Source organism: Neofelis nebulosa, chromosome 10 (genome assembly GCF_028018385.1).
Source record: "Neofelis nebulosa isolate mNeoNeb1 chromosome 10, mNeoNeb1.pri, whole genome shotgun sequence".
NCBI classification, from domain to species: domain Eukaryota; kingdom Metazoa; phylum Chordata; class Mammalia; order Carnivora; family Felidae; genus Neofelis; species Neofelis nebulosa.
Genome location: NC_080791.1, coordinates 47,040,030 through 47,061,552, shown reverse-complemented (window position 1 = coordinate 47,061,552; position 21,523 = coordinate 47,040,030). Strand labels below are relative to the sequence as shown.

Sequence of the window (21,523 nt, the reverse complement as noted above, 5' to 3'; positions counted from 1 at the left end):
CAGGTAATCCACTTTAATAAAAGGGAAGGCAGAATATATGGATACAGATATAGGTAGGTTAGTAGACTAACTGGTAAAAATATAAGGAAGTTCTCTTTTGACTGTTTTTATTGTCTCAGTAAAAAAAATCAGAAGATAATGTTGCAGAATGTGAAGTGTATTATATTTGAGGAGAAAGAGGGTATGAAATGTTCCCTACAAAAACAAGAAAGTGAACTGTCCAAGAGAAAAAAAGCTTTCTGGCCATAAATTTAAAGTGAAATCAGTTAACAAGATTGTGTATATTTCTTCAGCTACATTTGGCTGCATTGGTGCAGGCATGGAAGAGACAGAGATTGGGTTAACCACAGGTTGGATTTTGCCAGCAGATGGCAGGAACAACAAAGAAATTGAAGATGTATACAAATGGTTAAATATAGCAATGAATCATGTATTCTAAGCTGGGTAAGGAGAGACATGAGGACTTATGGTAGCTACAGATCATGAAAATATATAGCACTGATCATTTAGCAGTGCTTATGGGATCAAAGAAAGATGATAAGGGAAATATAGAAATGAACAGGATCAAAAAAGGTGATGAGTGGTGGTCAGAGTGGAGATTTTAGAGGGACATGGTTATTAAATAATGGTAAGATGTAGAATAAAACATAAGAGTAAGTGGCTGACATGTGATAAAAGAAGAGATTATTGCTAAAAAGGAAATCAAAGAACTCATCCAAGGAATAGATTGTCCACAAAGCCAAAATAATGATAATATTTCAAATTTGAAAGTATAAAATTATCGCAGACTATTACTAAAGCAGTGCTCCATAGGGTTAATAAGGTTAAGACTAACAGAAAATTTAAAACTTGGTTTTCAGAGACCTGTTTCTTCTTAATCACCTATTGTTTCTTTTCAGACACCACTAAAAAATCCAATAGCAGTCTCCACAGAGACCTGGCCTGACAGAAATGAAAGCCACCAATATGGTTCCATCCTATGAACAAGCAAAACTCTGCATTCCTTACCAGAGATGACAAGTCTTAGATCCCATATACTTTATATCAGCTCTGAGCATGCCCACAGCCCCTCCCTTGGTCCTGAAGATGACCTTCTAATGGCAGGAGCCAAATTTTGCTTCATTTTAATGTTAAGTCTGCACCTCAAAATGAACATGGGATGACTGTTATATATATTTGCTCAGTATGCATGTCCCACATTTCTTCATGAATAGTGATAAATTTCCCTGTCCTTTTCAATCCCTAGGATTACAAAAATTTGTTCTAATCTCCATCAGGGGAGACAAATTTGAGCCAGCCTCCTATCTCCTCGTATGACTATCTCTCAAATAAACTCTTTCCTTGCTTCATACAAGGAAATCCTTGTCTCAGTGATTAGCTCTGCTGTGTATCAGGCATTACTGTCTATTTTCTACAATGCTTATTCAATATGCAGAGTCACTATTCCTCTCCATAATTATCCATTTTTATAAATAAAGTCATTAGCTCACCTCCTTCCATGTTACAATTATAAATACTCAAACTTGGGAAATGGAAGTATCCTGCACCAAAATTGGTTTAGTACTTACAGAGAGCTGTTAAATATGTTTAATTTCCCAAATTTCCAGGGGCTCCCTTCTAGAGAGGTTTGTTTGTTTGTTTGTTTTTTTAATGTTCGTTTTTGAGAAAGAGAGACAGAATGCAAGCAGGGGACAGGCAGAGAGAGAGAGAGGCACAGAATCCAAAACAAGCTCCAGGCTCTGAGCTGTCAGCACAGAGCCCGATGTGGGACTTGAACTCACAAACTGTGAGATCATGACCTGAGCCAAAGTTGCTTAACCGACTGAGCCACCCAGGTGCCCCTCCCATTCTAGAAAGTTTTAAAAATTAGATTTTATGAGAAAAATGGCAGAAAAATGTAAACATGTATCCTGAAAATTTATAATGGAGCTCTGCACCTAAAATAATCAAGTTTTGTTCATGCACCAATTATCTCAATTGATGAAATCTAAAACTCACCTTCATATTTATAATTATTGTCCTATTTTGATCAGTTGAAGAGCTCTTAAACTCTTCTTCAAGAAACTTTTGCAGAAACTATTTCTAAAGCATGAAGCTTATTTCTGAAGAAATTATTAATTTTTAAGTGGCTTATTTTTATAACTCAAGGTTTTTGTGAAAGTATTGTTTAATATTCTGTATAATTTGTTTCTGTGAGCTTATTAAAAGTGCCTTAAAATTCTAGGGATTCATGATCAAGGCATTTTGTAAGAAATGCCATGCCCAATGGAGTTTTGTGGTTCTAGGTACATTTGATGACTCAATTTGCATATATACATACAGCCTACAAAGAAAATGCTAATTTTATGGTTTCGTGAAGGTTTATTATTTTGACAGCAAACTGGAAAATGAATATAAAGTAGAACCCAGGGACTCAGAAACTAGAAATCAGGGAAATTTATGCTGCATAGTGTATCTGTAGGTTATTACTAGAATGTTTAGAATTCCTAATATAGTGTAAGAAGTTCCAAGGCTTCTGAGCAGCAAATAATGTAGGGGATAAGTGTTTTCTTAAGCAACTCTTAGGACCAATTCATGTAAACAAACTTAAGTAGATCAATGCACCTCATTTTACACCATGTCTATTTTTGCCAGAAACCAGAACTAACAGGATGAAAGGGAAGACTTTCCTATCATATTCTTGTCAAATAATTCCTTTCCCATTGCTCCTTTTTGTGATTAATCTTTTTCAACACTCAATCCCAAATTTGAAAAGAGTATGAAGTTAGAATCTACATTGAGAGCTATGTTCAATATAATGGAGTCTCGTGTAAAACATACACTACACCATGGATGTGCAAGCAAATTGTATAGATCTTTACTGTGTCCGTGGCTTATCCAGCTGCCTCAGAAACCCTAAATCCCTATAGTCTACCCATCATTCTGCTTATCTCTAAAATAATGCCCAGCTATATGTGAGTAAACAATTCTGGAGGGGGCATACAGTTTATCTGCCATCATAGCTATCATACTCTTGGGGGTAGAAATAGGTTGTATTCACTGGATTTAAATGCTGTTCTCTGCTCCTCTGGTCCTGAGGCAATGTCCCTGTCCATATGGTCTTTGAGCATACTGATGGCCGCTCATGCAGTCAGCTTATGACAAAGCTCCCAAGTGCTCAACCTGGCTGACAACACTTGCCTTGGGTTCTACAGGCACTATACTCCTACATTTCTCCCTAAGGACATATTACAATTTCCACCCAGCAAAGACATTGACCAGAACTTTCCTGAGATGCTAACCCAATGCCAGCAACTGCCTACCTTCAGATTTCCTATTATGTAGTAAAAAGTAAAACCCTACTTACATAAGCTTTCTACTCCTTTCAAATGAGTACATTTCTAACTTAAGCAAGAATCTAACATAGTACCAGGCATGCAGCAACACTCACATATTCATCATTCATTTAATAAATATTTATTTAATGGCTAATATGTGTTAGGCACTAAGCTAATATAACAGATACAGCAATGAATAAGAGAGGCAAGATGGCTGCTCTTATCAAATCTACATTTTAGTGGAGAGACTCATGAAAAAAACACATAAACAAAATTTCTCATAGTGATCCACACAGTCACAAAAATAAAAAAAGTAATGTGATAGGTATGACTTGGGGGTGGGGTGGAAATGGGAAGTGAGGTAGAAAGGCACTTTAGAGGCACTGAGACCTAAATAATGATATAAGCCAATAAGGCAAAGATTTAGGTAGAAATGTACTCCATACAAAAGAAAAGCATGTGAAAACGTCATGAACAGCATTTAGGAACAGAGAGAAGGCCATGTGGCTGGAATGTAGTGAGTAGAGAAGAGATGAGATGAGACGTAGGCAGAGGAGATGGGGAACCTTACAGGTGAGAAGTTGGAATTTATAACGATAATAGATATGACTAGGAGGTTTTAATTAATAAACAGTATTTAAACGTTTTTAATGGGTACCTGGCTGGCTCAGTTGGCAGAGCATGTGACTTTTGAACTCAAGGTCATGAGTTCAAGCCCCACACTGGGTGTAGAGATTACTTAAATAATAAATAAATACATACATACATACATACATACATAAATAAATAAATAAATAAATAAATAAATAAGTAAATAAGTAAATGTTTGTTTGTTTGTTTTAAGAATAAACATTTTTAGGGGCACCTGGGTGGCTCAGTCGGTTAAGTGTCTGACTCTTGATTTCAGCTCAGGTCATGATCTCACAGTTAGTGAGTCCAAGCTCCACATCGGGCTCTGTGCTGATAGCATGGAGCCTGCCTAGGATTCTCTCTCTCCCTCTCTCTCTGTCCCTCCCCTGGTTGCTCACTATCTCTTTCTCTCTCTCAAAAATAAATAAATAAATGTAAAAAATAATACATTTTTTAAAAGAATAAATATTTTTAAACAAACACAATAGACTAACATGAATTTGACCAGTTAAGTAATTCCTTATGATTTTACTGGTTAATCCAAGTAACTTTTATTTCAAACTACTTATCACTATAGTACTTGTTTAATGTCTGTCTCTCTTAGCAGATTACGTACTCTATGAAAATAGGTTCACATGTCTCTTGTCACTAAATTCTCAGAGCCTGATACAGTATCTCTTAGATAGCAGGGGTTCAAAATGTATTTTGTCAAATGAAAGAAATTTAATGACAGAATATTCCATATCAGACATGTGCTACACACTGAATTAGAATCAGTCCCTGCATTCAAGAAGCTCACAGCTTACATGAGGGAAACTAACATGTAATTAATTAACAGTAACACAATGTAATATCTGCTGCACCAGAAACATGAACAAATACAGAAACATAAGGAAGAAAGTGACTAATTCTGCTTAAAGGTAAGAAAAGTGTTAAGGAAGTTTTTAACCAAGAAAGTAACAAATACTTATTTCCTTGAGATGAACCTTTACACTAAGAAAAAAACATCTACATCATGTTCTATTAATTTTTTTAGTTCTATAGTTCAAAAGATCATATGCTCTATTGAAAAAAATTAATATATTAGTATCATAATATTTCAAGACATCTAGAAAGGCCTATTCCTAAAATAATCTTATAGAATTTTCTCTATGTTTTTATTATGCATATCAAATCCCTACATCTGAAAGTTAAATTCAAGGTTAAAATATTCATAATATTATTACAATAGCTTTGGGAAAACCTAGATGGGCAAACCTATAGTGTTCTGCTTTTTTGCCACCTGCCATAGATCAGTGACAGTGATCATTACCAAATTCTTATTTATTCTGTACTTAAGCAGAAATCACCCAAATCCTTTCATGTTCTCAAAGTTTTAGGGTTTCACTACCTTCCTCTGTAGAGAAGTCTCACATGCCATCAAAATAAATTAATTTTTCCTATTTCAGCTATAGCACAAATAAAATTGTTTCATTTAGAAACAACCAGCCTTATAAGCATCCAAAGTACATAAATTTTGTTAAATAGTGCCATCTGGTGACATAAATTCTCCAGCAAAGATACAGAGTCCAGAGCCAAGAATGGCATCCAACTCTTTTGATGGTATCTAATGTGAAGTGTCAAATTTAACTTAAGATATACTTGATTCCATGTGACATGAAACACACAACTAATCACACTCAGTATATGACAGTTTAACAAAGGGCTATAATAAGGATTGTTTGGGCCACATTTTACATTACCACTCCTGTTTGTCCAAGTTTACCTTCAAATTTAAATAAGCCTTTGGAAGAGACTTAAGTTTAATGTGATGCTTTATCTAATTCCTAGACATTTTAAAAACATAAATGTATTTATAAACATAAATAACATAAGAACCCTTGTTCTCGTCACATCCGTTTCCTCGCTCTCCTTCTGACCTCCATGAATCAGTATAATTTTCATCACCTCAAATACCAATTCCCTAAGAAAGCTTTCCCCGATTCCACTGCAAAGGTTAAGCCTCTTTTCATAGCACCCTCTCCTTGTCCTTTGTATCATTTACCATAATTGTAAACATAACTATGCAATTTTGTTTAAAGCTTGTCTCCCCAGTATATATCACAATGCCAAGCACAATGTTCAGTAAATATCTTTTGAATGAATGGATGGATGGAAAAAATGTCCTTTTCTATCCTCTTCTTACCCAAATCCTATCATCGACAAGACCCAGCTCAAGTTTACATTTTATATAAGAGCTTTCCTACCAACACCAATGTACCATGATCCCATGCTTCTCTAAACTCCTACAGCAGCTTGGCCTAGCCTTCAGAGTTTAGTCCTTGATTTATATCCTGTCTTGTACTTGTTTGTATATAAGTGAATATTACCTTCCCAATTGACCTTAACCTCCTTAAGGGAAAGGATTTTGTCGTTAGTAATACCAATTGCATATGTCCATGTAAATTAAACACTTCATAAATACTTCATTAATTATTATTACTCAATTGCAATAACTGAAATACCTGTGTAAGCAGAAGTAGGCAGAAGAGTAGAACTTAAGGTATCTAGGAATCTAACATGTACTGCTTTGACCAGTCAAGACTTATTTAAAGGTGTTGACATATAGCAATTTATATATTTTACTGGAGCACCTCATTAAATCTGTAACTGTCAGCAAGCACATACTAGTGAGCCTTGTGTGTGCAATAGCAACATCTCAGTGTAGCTTTGCTGTTCTCTATCCATAGCCTCATAGGTAGACACTACCATTAAGTATCCAAAAGAAAAAAAAATCAGTTTCAGATATACTATTGTACTTTAAAAAGAAAATTAGATGCCATAATTATATTCATTAAGTTATAGGTTCTTAAGGTGCTCAAAATATATCCTAGAATAATAGCTCATTATATTTGTTACGGATCAAATCAAATCTTTGTAAAACCCAAGAATAAAGAAATGACACGGTCGTATCTTACCAAATGTATTAATAATATTCATGTGCTATATTACTTTCCTTGAGTGGCCAAATACCTAATCATTTTGAACATATGTTCTCAAAGTTTAGCATGCCTCAGAATCACCTGAAAGGCTTATTAAAACACTATTTACTGAGCACTACTTCCAGAGTTTCTGATTCAGTAGGTATGGAGTAAGGCCCAAGAATTTACAATGCTAACCAAGTTTCCAGGTGATGCTGATGCTGCTGATCCAAGAACCATGCTTTGAGAACCTCTGCTTTGGGGGATTAGAGCCAAGTTTTTCCAAATTCATATAACCATGTGGGTTATATAATTACTGTAATAAAATTATAATCTGTATAATAATCTGTAATATTATATCTGTAATAAATCTGTAATAAATTATAATCTGTAATAAAAAAAATCCTTTGACTATCTTATGAGCAGGTGGCAAAAATTACACATTACAATGAATAATTAGGAGCAAAATACCCAGGATGCTTTCACAAAGATGTTATTTTGAAAAAAAACATTATATTGGAATTACTATATTGGAAAAACACTACATTTTGTATTGAGTACTTGCCATCACTACATTTAAATAATCAACTATCTACATACCTAATTCCTCTTTTCCCTACTTGATCGTTCTCATTTATCCATAAGGGCAAGGACTATCCTCTCCTTTATAGTTTATTGTTGTATCCCCATTGCCTAGCACAATTTCTAATACATAACAGGAATTTTAAAAATAACTATTGAGTAAATGAATAAATAAAATTTATTGAAGGCCTTCTCTTATTAGAGTCAATATACTGGGGATACAAAGTATCCCCATATAACTTACATATAACTTCAACTCTCAAACTACTCACAGTCTACTAAGGGGACAGAAATATATTCAGTGTATTCATAAGGCAATATAATAAATGCTTTACAGTAATCTGAAAAAAAATGCTACAAGCCATAATAAAAGGGCTGGCTAAGGTTACTATCAAGTAGGGATATGACAGAAGGCTTCAACAAGGAGGTGATAAATCCCAAAATAGTAGTATATCTACTGTATATTCCAATATGCAGTATATCCCAACATGTAGTATATCTACTGTATTACCCCTATGAATCCATAAGGTTCTATGTTAAGATTTATGGACATGAAAAGTATTCTACTATAACACAAAATCTGACATGCAAGGGATAAGCACTTTTCTAAGATGTTGCTACTGGCAAGGTTTTAAGGAAAATAGCACTTTACTGTCCATTCTCTTCTAAATATTTCCCCAAAAGACCCCCTCACACACTGCAGTGAAATAAGAGGAAATAAAATCAGATCAAAAGGTTAATAAGATTTTAAAGGGGCTGAAACTCATTAAGTATATATGCATAGTTCTATCCATAATTGTATGAGTAATAAATAAAGAATAAAAAATTTTTCAATAAGGTATAAAAGCAAAGGACATTTGAGGTACATATCTGAGAATGAACTGACCCATTATATTATTAAAATGTTTCTTGCAAATAATTATAGTGGTAATGGAAATCTTTAAATATTCAAATAGCATCTGGAAGAGAAGTATCAAAATAATAAAAACATTTCCATATTGCTCCTTCATCACCTAAATGAAGAATAAATAACCTAATAGAGTAGCTGGAAAAACTGAATGTTTTAAACTAAATAAAAGATACCTAAATTAATTTGTAAAATATCACAGAAATCCAATTTACTTATATTCAAAATCTGTAGAGCTAATAATGTAATCATATAAAACTGTGATTATCATTGGACAAAACTTTTACCTTAGTTTTACCACAAGATGTCACCCTAAGCCCAACATCTAAATGTGCAGCTCCTAGCACATTGTTGTTTAAAGCATTTTTCTTTTTTCTACATTAATGAACACTAATTAATAACTTTTTTAAAGTTTAAGTGAGTTTTTCCACTATCAGTTATTGATAGATGGAAAATTAAAACAAAGTATACCGAAACTCAAGGAGGTAGAAAGTTAATCAAACAGTTGATCATTGTCTACATTTAGCATATATCCTGCTATTTACAATAAAAGGAATGTCTCTTACCATAGGATTTTATATTCTACTTTGACTTTATTTTAAAAATTTTTAAAGAATAAACATATTGCTTTCATAATCTGATAAAGTTATTATTTTGAAAATTAAAAAACAATACCTTTGTCACCGCCTTCCACCACACACAGAACCCACTTGTAAAATGCTTTCATGCACTATAATAATGGCCAAAATTATGTAGACAGAATTCTGTACTCACAGATAATACCATCTAAGACAGAGTAGCGTGTGGGATTTTTTTTTTAAAGCATATGATGGAAGGACCACAAAAGGAGACTAGTATTCATTTTTGAAGTGATGCTTTTCATCTGTCAAGAGAAGGCTTGGTTTTCTGGTGATATGTAAACATTACAGTCCATCTTGAAATAATAATATTTTACTTCACTACCCACTTGTGCTGGGTTTTCTGCATTATGATTCCTTTCTCTATTTAACTGAGATTCATGAAAGGTATTATTTCAATGTACTGGCTGTCTGACTTTCAGAAGAACAGGTGAAGCCACTATGTTCCATTACTTGTAACAGAAAAAAAGAGGAGGGTAGGGTAGGAGGTAGCCAGTTCAAACAGAAAGTTACAGACCATCAACAATGCTCTATTTATCAATAACTCCCTACTTATCCTTTTATAATGATATAATCCCCTTCAGGATGCAGAGGGCTACCTGGTTTTTCTTCTTTTGAGTCCTTAAAGAAAATACACAGTGAAACACTCAAACATTCAATAATAATAAAATTAGTTATCAGTTATCAACCCACATAGAACTGAAATGAAAATTATGTTTTGTTGCATAATGTTGCTCCAATCTTTGCAGTCTGGTTTATCCCAAAATGACTTTCAAAGACTAGCCAAAGCAAATCTATCCATTCCAAGCTGAACACCAGGATTACTTATATAACAGCTTTTTACAGATTATTGTTGCCTTTCATTTTATTAGAGAAATTCAAACTATGCTATAGGCTTTTTGCCAAGACATTTATCACTCACCCAAAACAATGGCAAAACATAATTCTTTGTCATTCGTGTGCCCTTTTATTCCCCATATAATATTGTGATACCAAATGGCGACATTACCAAAGCATAGTAAAAGTATCTAAAGCATCTAACAATACTCTTCCTAAATCAAGTTCTCAAAAATTCAAATTCTCAAAACACTTGGCCAGAGTCAACTAAGCACATCATACAAATCTACTTAGAGATACTGCCATTCAGTTAATAACCTTTACTAATTATCAACTAGATGAAACTATTAATTTTTAATTGAGAAATCTGTGGTTTAAAAATGTTCTCCAAAATACTATTCTCTAATGGCAGGATTAATTTAAATTCTGTAAGACTCCATTTAGAGTTGTTTTTATTGAATACCACTAAGATGATTATAGTTATTTGTGTCATTAATTCTTACCAGCCACAAAAAAATATTTTAAAGAAATTAATCCACAGGCAAAATAATCCTATAGAGCTTTCTACTTCTATTTTTATTCAATAGCTGAATTTTAGATTTTCAAAATTTAATGGTTTTTTAAATTACATTCACACCATAAGGCTGGAGTTTTTGTCGGTAAGGGTAGACATAATAAAAACATACATAAAATGTTTTCAAAATTAATCCACATGGGTTTTACATCCATCACTTTTAGATTTTACATCCATCACTACCAGACCTGAAAAAATAATGGGAATATGTAGTAGACTCAGTTTTTTTCTGTAAAATGTACTGTTTAAGCATAGTAAAATACAGTATAATTGAGTGGATTTTTTTAATTGTTTAGTTAGTTGATTAAAGTTAGTTTTTGTTTGTTTATATCTTTTGCTAGTTTATTTTAACTATTAAAATATTATGCCAAGAATGAAAAGTTATCTGCATAAATGCAAAACATACACATATAAAGACACACATACATAAGCCACACAATCTTTAACACATTAGAGATTAAACTAAGATTGACTTTATGTGGTTAAATTCATGACAAATTGCCAAAAGTTCCAAAGCACTGAGATCTTCATCAATAGAAATTTAAATATGGATCATAAACTTTCGTAAGAGAAGCAAAAGATGAAAAGGGTATTTTAACTTTTGTTTTAAGAGAATAAAAGTACAACTAAGAGGCTGAGTAGAAATGACCCATTATGTTTCATGCTAAATAACCTGTTCCTTCTCTAGAGGGAGGTAGATTCCTTCTCCAGCATTTGTTGTCAGTTTTTTGGCAACAAACCACTCAGGTTTCTTCCCGTGTAAACTTCCCTTCCTATACAAATCATTCTTTAAATATTTATATTTTTAATAACTACTCTATTTTTCCTACTTTTTAACAGTTCTTTTTTAGGTTAGCCTTAAATAAGGAAAAGAAAAAAAAAACAGAAAACACAAATCTTTTCCTCCACTATCATGGAAAATTATTCCAGTTTAAGTTTGGTTAACATTAGGTTCTTTGACCACATTACTCAAACTATTAAGCCCAATTCTGACCATTATAATGATAACTTTTTAATACATACCTAGCAGAGCTTGGAATAAGCTGCTCTTAAAGATACCCATCACCTTTTTAACAGCATTTTTCAACTGCTGTTCCTCTGGTTTCCTTAATTTTTTGCAGTATTCTTCCAGTAATGATAAAGCTCGGTCAGTATCTGAAAAACATGATTTCAAAATTCTGTCTTTTAGTCCTGGAAAAATAGGAACCTAATATATAACATGAAATGTACAAGTAATAAGAAGATGCATAACTTTTCATTATAAATTCCATATAATCAATAGATTCTCAAGAATATTTTTATTGATTTTTGCCCAATTCTTCTAATCAGAGCCAATTTAGGGTTGTAATTGATAACTGTAGTTTCAACATAAATGTTGGTTGATTTTTTTTGTTACATTAATAAGATAAAAATGAAACAACAAAGATGGCTTATGTTATAAACCTCCACTCACTCCTTCATCAATTTTGTGATTTCTTTGCTGAATCAGTGGACAAATACTTCCTCAATGTCTATGCTAATCACAGTGTAACAGACAGAGACATAATATGCTTTTAACTTGCACTTGCGTTATTAACATTTTCTTTATCACTTTTTTAGCAGAACAATAAATCGAGCCCTGATTTGTAGCATTTGCAATATGCAAGGTGTAAATATTCCCACCATGGCCAATTTCAAGATACCCACATGACTTAACTGAATGCAGACCCGGGAATTGATCACAGAGCTTTCCCACCATACAGATACAATAGATGCAAATAACCTCAAGAACATATGTAGTATCAAAATGTAGAAAAATATTAGGAAGTGATGAGTTTTGAGTATTTATTACTTTTATTTTTAACATAATTCATTTAATGTAAGTTTACATAACTTAATGTTCAGACGGCTGCATTTAAACCAGTTTACAAATGTGTTAAAAATGTAACAGTAGGCTCTTACAAACTGACGTGAGCCCATTCCAGCACACCAATGCTTCCAAGGTAGCACTATCTTCTGGCTTTTCCTCCTATATCATGGCTGCCCTTTGTTCACTTTCTCTGGTTCCTTCTCATTCCTCAAGCCTCTAAACATCTGGAGACTCCTCTCTATTCTCATTCCGTAGGTAACTTTAGCAAGTCTCCTGGCTTTAAATATTATCGGAACCCTTAAGACTCCCACGTTTATATTTATAGCTCAGGCATTTCCCCTTGAATTCCAGTCTCATATTAAACTGTACACTCAACATTTCCATTTGGATGTCTAGTGAGCATCTCAAACTTAACTTGTCAAAACTGAACTCCAGATCTTATCTACCTTTACTGCTTCTCCTGCAGTTGTTCTCTCTCGTCCTTCCAATTTTTCAGGCCAGAATCCTTGGAGTCATTTGTTGTTCTCCTTTTCTAATTCTCTACACATAATCCATCAGTGAATTCTGTTGGCTCTAACATCAAATACCACCACTATCACTTGCTCGTACTACCACCTGGTGCACCAATATCTACTACCCCCTGCATTATTGCAATAACCTCCTACCAACCTACATGCTACCACCTTTGCCTTCCTGCAGACTTTTCTGAACACAGCAGCCAGAAAGATCATAAGCCAGATAATGTCATCCCCAATTCAAATCTTCCAGTGATTCCCCATCTCACTTAGCTGAAGACTACCTCACTGATTTTAGCCATTACTCCTCTCCCCTTGCTCAGTCTACTCCAACCACAGTGGTCTCTGCTCATTCTCACATATACTAAGAACTCTCCTACCCCAGGGTCTCTATACCTACTATTCTGCCTAATTATTCTTCCTTCAGATATCCATAAAGCTTGTTCCTTCACTTCCATATCTCTGCTCCTATACCACCGTATCAGTGAGGTCTTCCCAAATTTTCCTCTATAACATAGCAAATCTTAAGTTTACTCCATTGAAAGAAGGGAGAATTTCAATAGGCAGTCATGAGTGGAGACGGATGTCATGTAATTAGTTTGTCACCTAAAAAGGTTATAAATAAAAATGAATGTTGATGCACCGGGAGCCCTCTCCAATTTTAAAACAAAGCATAAACATATGCTAGTACATTTGCACAGAATTTTGATTTTTTAAATGCTTTCATACTTTGCCCAATAAAATATTTTAACTCTTTGAGTCAAGAAGCAATATTTGAATTCACATTTTGACAACAGTTAAAAAATCAGCTGTTTCCCTGAAATGATAGTAGCTTATTGATCTCATACTCTAATTCATTCCTAACCACTAACGTAAGTAATCAACAATACCATAATTATAATATACCTTCCTCAGTACTTCTACTTATCTTTGGGCTCCAGATTTCAAGCTTTAGTCTTTTTCATCCCTTCATTTGTTGGGTAGTCTTTGAAAATGTACTTAAACCTAGGCATCTTTTTTTTTCCTTTTTTTTACAATTATATTTTTAAGCTCTTTTTTAGCTTTGTGTCATTTTTGTAGGTATTCTCTTACTCTGATCTTTTATTCTTGTGAATAAAACTCATTTAAAATGAATTTTGAATTTAATGATACATTAAAAAAAGGTATCAACAGCATTTCCATAATCACATCTATAAATATAATTTGTTAGATAAGAGGACTTCCACTAATTCATTCAACACATATTTACTGAATAACTACCCAGGGAAGACACTGTATTGATTCAAAGCAGCTAGATGTTCTCTAAACCAATAAAGCTTATTATGCTTCTCATCTCTGTATGAGAAAAAACCTGACACATAAAATAAGATGCTAGAATATAAGAAAAACAAATGGTCAAATATGGTCAAGTTTCCCTTAGACTTTTGCATGCCAGCATCTAGTGCTGGAATTATGGCTGCCCTTTTTTCTTCTTTCGGTTATCAGTAATGATCACCTTCTTGTGTCAATTCCATTATGCCCTTTAGCTCACTCTACTGAAATTCTTATTTCTGAATAATTACAGCATAATATCCAGGGTAACCTAAAACTAGATACCTGTGAAAAGATGAAAACATAAAGCAAAAAAATAAAAAAGACAAGATGACAAGGATCCTGTTTTATGAGACAAAAACCCCTAGCCAGATGTTGACAAGTTGGATAAAGTAGAAAATTGAGATAATTATCCAATCAGCACTAATATTTTAATTGACATTCAAATAACCAGTTAGAAGTGGAGAATTTTTCACCTGAATTGCCAGTATAATGACCACAATTCTCTTCTCCTATTTTCTTCATTAAAAGAAATCTATCTTCATAGGACTCCACCATCTACTGGAAGAATGAAACTACATTTGGACTACCTGAAGGCAGACACAAGAAGAAATGGAGAGTGGGGAATAATTTTGCAAAATAAAAGTTTTTGCAGGAAATATGCAATGCAATGCAATGCAAAGGACATAGTGACTGTTACATAATTGCAATTGTAGGTAATCATGTGTCAGCTAATTAAGGTTCAACTTCTTGGTTTAAGAATAGCATTTCCAGAAGTTATAAATAATTTGGGACAGGTAATTTACATTCGAAACAGTGAATGGCAATAGTGCTAACATATGAGCTTTTAAAAAAAATAAAATATGACACATAAAATTATTTGCCACAACTTAAAAATGGACAAATTACAGAATATATAGTGCTAAGAAAATTATGATGAAAGTATAGTAGGAGAAAAGGTGAACTTAATACACAAATCTTTAAGAGCAGAGCAGTTAGAATAATGAAATTCCTTTACGTAAATCTATGAAAAATTTTTTATACCTCAAAAAGAACTTCTACATGCATTTTATCTGATTCTCACCACTAAGAAGTCATATCAGGTCTAATATACAGGAAACTGAAATCCATAGTAGCTTGTCCAAGAGCACAGAGCTACTAAATAACATATTTGGAGCTTAATGTTAAAGCTTTTGATTGCAAGTATAGTGTTCTCTCCACAATATTACCCTTAATCCTTCAGAATAGAATTGAGTAAATTGCTATAAAAAAAAAAAAAAAAAAGAACTTGGTCAATCAGACATAAATTGGGTGAATTTTAAAATCTAGTGTTAAATGTTGAATAACTAATTTTCACAAGCATGCAATTAACATAAAAATTGTATTCATAACATAAATAAATAACATATAAATGGCCCTACCTTTAAAAGTCTGGTAGATCAAAATAATAAGTTCTTTCTTACTAGAATTAAGTTCTATTTTTGAGTATCTAGCTATGTTCCAGACACTGGAAACTCAATATTAAACAAAATGGGCAATATTCTGCACTTAGAGATTTTTGTCTGAAAGTAAAGATAATTAAATAGGAAATTCCAACAAAGTAAAAGATTAAAATAGAGTGTAATAATGCTATGATGAGGTACCAGTTACCATGGGAGGAAAGAAGCTGATGCCAATAGAGACCATGTAAAATTTGTCCTTATACCCAAGGAGGAATAACAAGCCATGGAAGAACTTTTTTTTTTAATGTTTATTCATTTATTTTGAGAGGGAGGGGTAGAGTGATAGGGAGAGAGAGAATCTGAAGCAGGCTCCATGATCAGTGCAGAGCCCAACATGGGGCTCGATCTCACGATGCTGTGATCATGGCCTGAGCCAAAATCAAGAGTCAGATGCTTAACCAACTGAGCCACCCAGGTACCCCAACCCTGGAAGATTTTTAAGTGAAGATGAGCATGACCATTTTTTAAAGCTTTAGAAAGAGCACTTTAACTACAGTGTGATAAATATCACTTAAAACAAGTAAGAACAACTAGGTTTTCTTTTTCTTATACCATTTTAAGTAAATACAGGCAACACTGCAGTAATAATTTTTTATTATTACTTATGACACATGTTTACTAGCAAATAAAAATATTTTATTAGGAAATATTTATATATGCTTAATTCTTATTATTGTTTTTTGTTATTTTATAAATTAAGGATATTCATATGAAAATAATAAAATGATAAATGATAATAGAAAATTCACCTTGTGCCAGGTCTTTAGAACGAAACTTTTTAGTATTAAAATTTACACTTCAGGGGAGCGTGGGTGGCTGACAGTTAAACATCTGACTCTTGATTTTGGCTCAGGTCATGATCTCACGGTTCGTCAGATTGAGCCCAGCATCGGGCTCTGCACAGGCTTTGGATTCTCTCTCCCTCTACCCCATCCCCACTCATGCACAGACCCATGCATGTTCTCTCTCTGTCTCTTAAAATAAATAAATAAATAAACTTAAAAAAGTAAAATACAATTTACAATTCAAGGCGATACAACAAAGGTGTCATTTTATTACTAAGATTCTAGTTTTTGTTGAGCAATGCTAAGCATTCTGCATAGATCACCTTTTCAATATTCACAAGAATCCTAAGAAATACTAATATACATATTTTTCAAATGAAGATATGTCAAGTGAGAGAAATGAAATAACTTATCCAAGGCTACACAACCAGTAAGTACTGAAACCAGGATTCAAATCCTGATCTGGCTGGCGCCAAAGCCAACTTTTAATATTATGCCACACTGATACCTAACTTACTGGGAAAAAATCATAGTGTTTCTTCTTTCTGTAATTGTTCTCAGTATAATTACTCCTCCTACCCACCCACCCCCCAAAAACTGTTTCAATATAATTCAACAAACACCTATTTATAGTGTATTTCCCCTGTGGAAACAAAAAGATATTGCATAAAGTAGTGAACTTTTTTTTAGTGTTTATTTATTTTTTGAGAGAGAGAAAGAGAGCACGAGTGGGGGAGGGGCAGAGGCAAAGGGAGACACAGAATCCAAAGCAGGCTCCAGGCTCTGAGCTGTCCGCACAAGAGCCCGATGCAGGGCTCAAACTCACAGACTGCAAGATCATGACCTGAGCCAAAGTCGAAGTCGGATGCTTAACTGACTGAGCCACCCAAGCGCCCCTAAAGTGGTGAATTTTTATTGCTACCTTTCAGATAGACATGTTTTCACATTTTCTATAGAACTGTTGAAGAGACCAATGTGGAAATTGCAAGGTTAAGTAGTAATAAATAGAAAGAAAAGACAATAGCAAATTTCACCTTCAGCTGAATATTGAAATATGCATCATTCCAGTTGCAGCAAACTAGAAAAAGACAATGAAAAAAGAAATAAAACTTGGAATTTGAATTATGGAAAAAATGTCTGGCCAGATTTAGAGCAGATCTAAAGACTGTAATCATTTTGTAAATATTGGAAGGTTTATAAATTACTTTGGCATCAATGAAAGAGATAATACTCATAAGAAATATTGCCATAATCAATAAAGAAGCACAGTATGGCATTTCCTGTCTATAAGCAGATGTGTCCGTGCCATAACTGGGCAGACTTACTCCGAAGCTAACCAGGAAGCTGACAAAACGGGACTCTGACTCTGAACACAATTTTCCTCCTCCTTGAACCAAAAGGAAAAAAAAAAGTATTCTGATGAAAAGCATTTGTGTAGCACTTTCCTCCTGACAAAACAATTTTTACATAGGCTATATATTTTTATTTGGCCATGATAATAATCCTAAGAGGTGAGTACAATTAATATAGTCGTTTTAAGATGAGGAATTTGAAGCTGTTTCTGTCAATTTTCTTTAGATAATTTAGCCAGCTAATGGTAAAGACTGGATCCCTGGGCTCTTCTCCATTGTGCGATGATGTCATTCATTTGTTCCAAGAACACCACACTCATACAATGAAAAGAACATTGGATGAGCCTCTGGTCCTGATTCTATCACTAACTTTCTAAAATTGAAGTTCATATATGTTACCATATTTGATGCGGAAAAGAAACATTAAGCAGATAACCAGTTTTGCATTTTACTGCCTCAAGGGAGATATGTGCCAGGACAGAAAAAAGCAATTTTTAAGTTTTTCCAGTTTTGCTTTCCTAAAACCTAAGCACTCAAACTAAGACTTTGTTACAGAAAGAGAGAGAAAGACATCTTCTAGCACCTCTCCAGTCTAGAAGAAGATTTTCTCAGCTGAAGAAGAGAGGTCTTTGAATTCCAAGGCAGCAGGGATCTAGGCTCTGCTTCCTGAAAGCATTTCCTAGAAGGCAGAAAGAAGCCAGTGAGGAAGAGCATCATAATTGCACCTAGGTAAAGAGAAACACAGAAATTCGGGGATGGGGGTGGGGGAATCTATGTCTTGGAAGTAGCAAATCACTGCTAGACCAGAAAGGAACTATCTAGACACAACAACTCTTGTCATAGAGGTAAGCTATTGCATATGGGATGATCGATGACCAGATGATGTCACCATTCCAGGCAGAACTCTACCATGACCCCGGAGAAGTAGGAAAAACCTGAAAAATGATTGGAGTAATTGTATTCACCACTCAGTGACTAAGAGTCAAAAATAAAGTTGATCTATAGAAAATGAATGGATATTTCTTACAAAACTAAATTTATAGACTAAAGTCTATCTCAGTGATGATCTGATCTTAAAGCCAGGTTTTCTGACTACTAGCACAGGTTTTTATCACAGTATCATTGCTATTGATGATGAGAAGGAAGAGGAGAAGGAGGAAGAGGTGGAGGAGGAGGAGGGGGGGGGAGGAGAGACCTCATGGTGAAAAGTTCAATGCAAAGAAAATAAATAATGATCTGAAACAGTATCTTATAATCCCCCACATTGGTAAACCTCTACTGGTCTTTTGTGTCTCATCCTAAATGTCACCTATCCAGAAAGAATTCCCTGGTTTCTCTAGATGAGTTTGGGTATTCCTCATCGGTTTCCATGACAGTGTGTTAACCTCACCACACAACACTGAAATTGCCTGTTTCCATATCTATCTCCTTAATAAATTTTAATCATCATAAAGGCAGACACTGAATATCATTTCCCACTGGGAAACATGCACCTAGCACATTGCCTGGTACATAGCAGGTGCTCAATATATCTTTGGTGAGTGGATAAGTGACAGAATAAATAAATGAAACTAAAGTTATTGTCTTGAATACATATACATTTAGCTTTTAAAAGAATTTATAGTCTATTATTCAAAAGTGATTTTAAATTGAACAGAACTTAATGATTTATTCCAAGTCTTATCACAGAGTCAATGATAAAGATTCCACAGCTCTCTAAGATTATAGGCCCCCTACAGAAACTTCAAAATCTTATCTAACAGAGTTAGGGCCTCAGTGGCTAACAAGACGGTGTCATCAGAAGAAATGGGATACATAATCTTGCCATACTTGTCCATTATCTTTGAAAGTTTTAACTTAATTCATTTCTACAGAATTTTCTACTTTTTATGCATTGTTTCTCTTGGTCCAAAATACTAAAACAAATCAGGTCAGGAGATTGGTTTCATAATGTAGGTGATTTGGCCATTAATTCTTGAAATAGCTTTGAGAAACTTACTAAAAATTGAACCTATGCAGAAAGCTTACTACTTGGAATTCAGAGTGACTGACTGGACTGAAGAGAGTAGGTAAAACTCATGATCCTTTGCTGACAAAGCAACCTAAATTGAGGATACAGAGCCCTCGTGCCTTGACTGATAAAAATTCCTGAGCTGGAGAACAGGTCCTCTCCCCATAGTTTTAAAAAGTTTTTTATACATCTTAGCCTGATAGTAAGAAATATTTTATAATCACTGAAATGGTTACACAGGAAATATTAATAGGAGCATATAATGAGAATATATAATTAATAAGGGGATTCTTATAGTTTAGTGAATATACTGTTATAAAAGAGTGAGTGAGTGATTGATTGGCAAAGGCATGAATGAATTGAATGCCTTAATTCCTTGTTTTAAAAATCTAATATTTTGTGTACATCTTCCTACTGACTAGACTCTTCTACTCAAAGAAGTAACCAGTGATAGGCCTAAAGGAGAGATAAAATATTCTATCATATAGAGAATACTTGGGCAGTTTCCCAAAAACCTAACAGTTCAAATATTTCAGGTATCAAGTCATTAGCATATCATTTTCACACTTTCCCAATATATAAGAATTGTAGAATAAATTCATTTAACAGATAACTTTAATACTATGCCTAACGTTTGCTTCATAACATAGTCTTAACCAGTAGTTGAATACAAACATTTCTCTCTCCAGAATTCTCTCTCTTTATGCCTCCTGAAATGATGAGTATCTTCCAACCTCAAGAATCTGTGGCTTCATGGTTTCCAGTAATTCTCAAAACCAAAGTCAAGGTGACCCTTTTGAGGAATTTTAAATCTAAAAAAATCTTTGGCAAACGATCATTTTACTTTTACTTACAGAAATTAGAAAAACTATCTTTTCCCATCCCTCTCTAGGAAGATTCAGTTCTTAACTCATTTGAGTTTTACTGATTGAGAAAAAGAAAAAACATGAAGTTTGTGAAATGGAAAAAATATCTGGATATAACACTGGTATGGCAAATATGAAAGTTCAAACACAAAGTTAGTAAAAGGAATAAAATAGCCACTCAAGTACAATCAATTCAGGCACACATTTTCCCCTTTAGTGAATCTGAAAAAAAAAAAAAATTCTAACAACTTGAGAAAAGTTAGAGATGGAAAGAGAATACATCCAAATAATGAAAGAAAAATATAAATTACTAAGATACTATGAGAAAGAAATTAAGCCACAAAGTACAAGAAACATAATGAAAGAAGAAAACTTCAAATGAGGAAGGAATGAACAGAAGAGTTTAAAGGGGTTCCTTCCCTAGGGAGAGGAAGAAAATAATAAAAACAAAATGACACCTTTAGAAAGTATAGACAACCAAAAGGAAAGATTGTGAACCCAGAAAACAACAATCTCAATTTCAGGGATGCCCAGGAGATACATGGAAGTATCAAGTCTTACTTAGAATTCTAATTACACAACACTCTTCAGCTTCCTCTCAAAAGAACAATATCAAAACATATGAGTTATGAATATGATGGTATTTAACTTCCAGTTCCTGGTAAAAATAAGTTTATACACACTCTATTATACCACTGAGAATAGCTGTAAAAAAAGAATTTAAAGGAAATAAAATGTTATACAAATGAAAACTGTCAGATAGACTTTTATACCAATTTAAAAGAAGCCCAGAGGATAATAAGACAATTTTTTAAAAAATTTTTTATTCTTTATATATTTTTGGGAGAGAGACAGTGAGACAGAGTGTGAGTGGGGGAGGAACAGAG

The 21,523-nt window shown here is 33.7% G+C and overlaps 1 protein-coding gene across 12 annotated transcripts in view; it reads right to left on the bottom strand.

Annotated features, from left to right (window-relative positions):
- The window catches only part of DLG2 (discs large MAGUK scaffold protein 2), a 2,097,061-nt gene that overhangs the window by 2,069,605 nt on the left and 5,933 nt on the right, over positions 1–21,523 (bottom strand). For 11 of the 12 annotated variants that reach the window (XM_058690294.1, XM_058690296.1, XM_058690297.1 and 8 more), the window contains exons 1-2: positions 14,597–14,708; positions 11,469–11,600 (exon numbers count right to left, since the gene is read on the bottom strand). In XM_058690294.1, the coding sequence (XP_058546277.1) occupies positions 11,469–11,600; positions 14,597–14,678 (214 nt within the window). In that variant the 5' untranslated portion in view covers positions 14,679–14,708. Of the gene's footprint in view, positions 1–11,468; positions 11,601–14,596; positions 14,709–21,523 lie in introns of those variants that run through there. The other variant, XM_058690298.1, reaches the window with a different exon arrangement.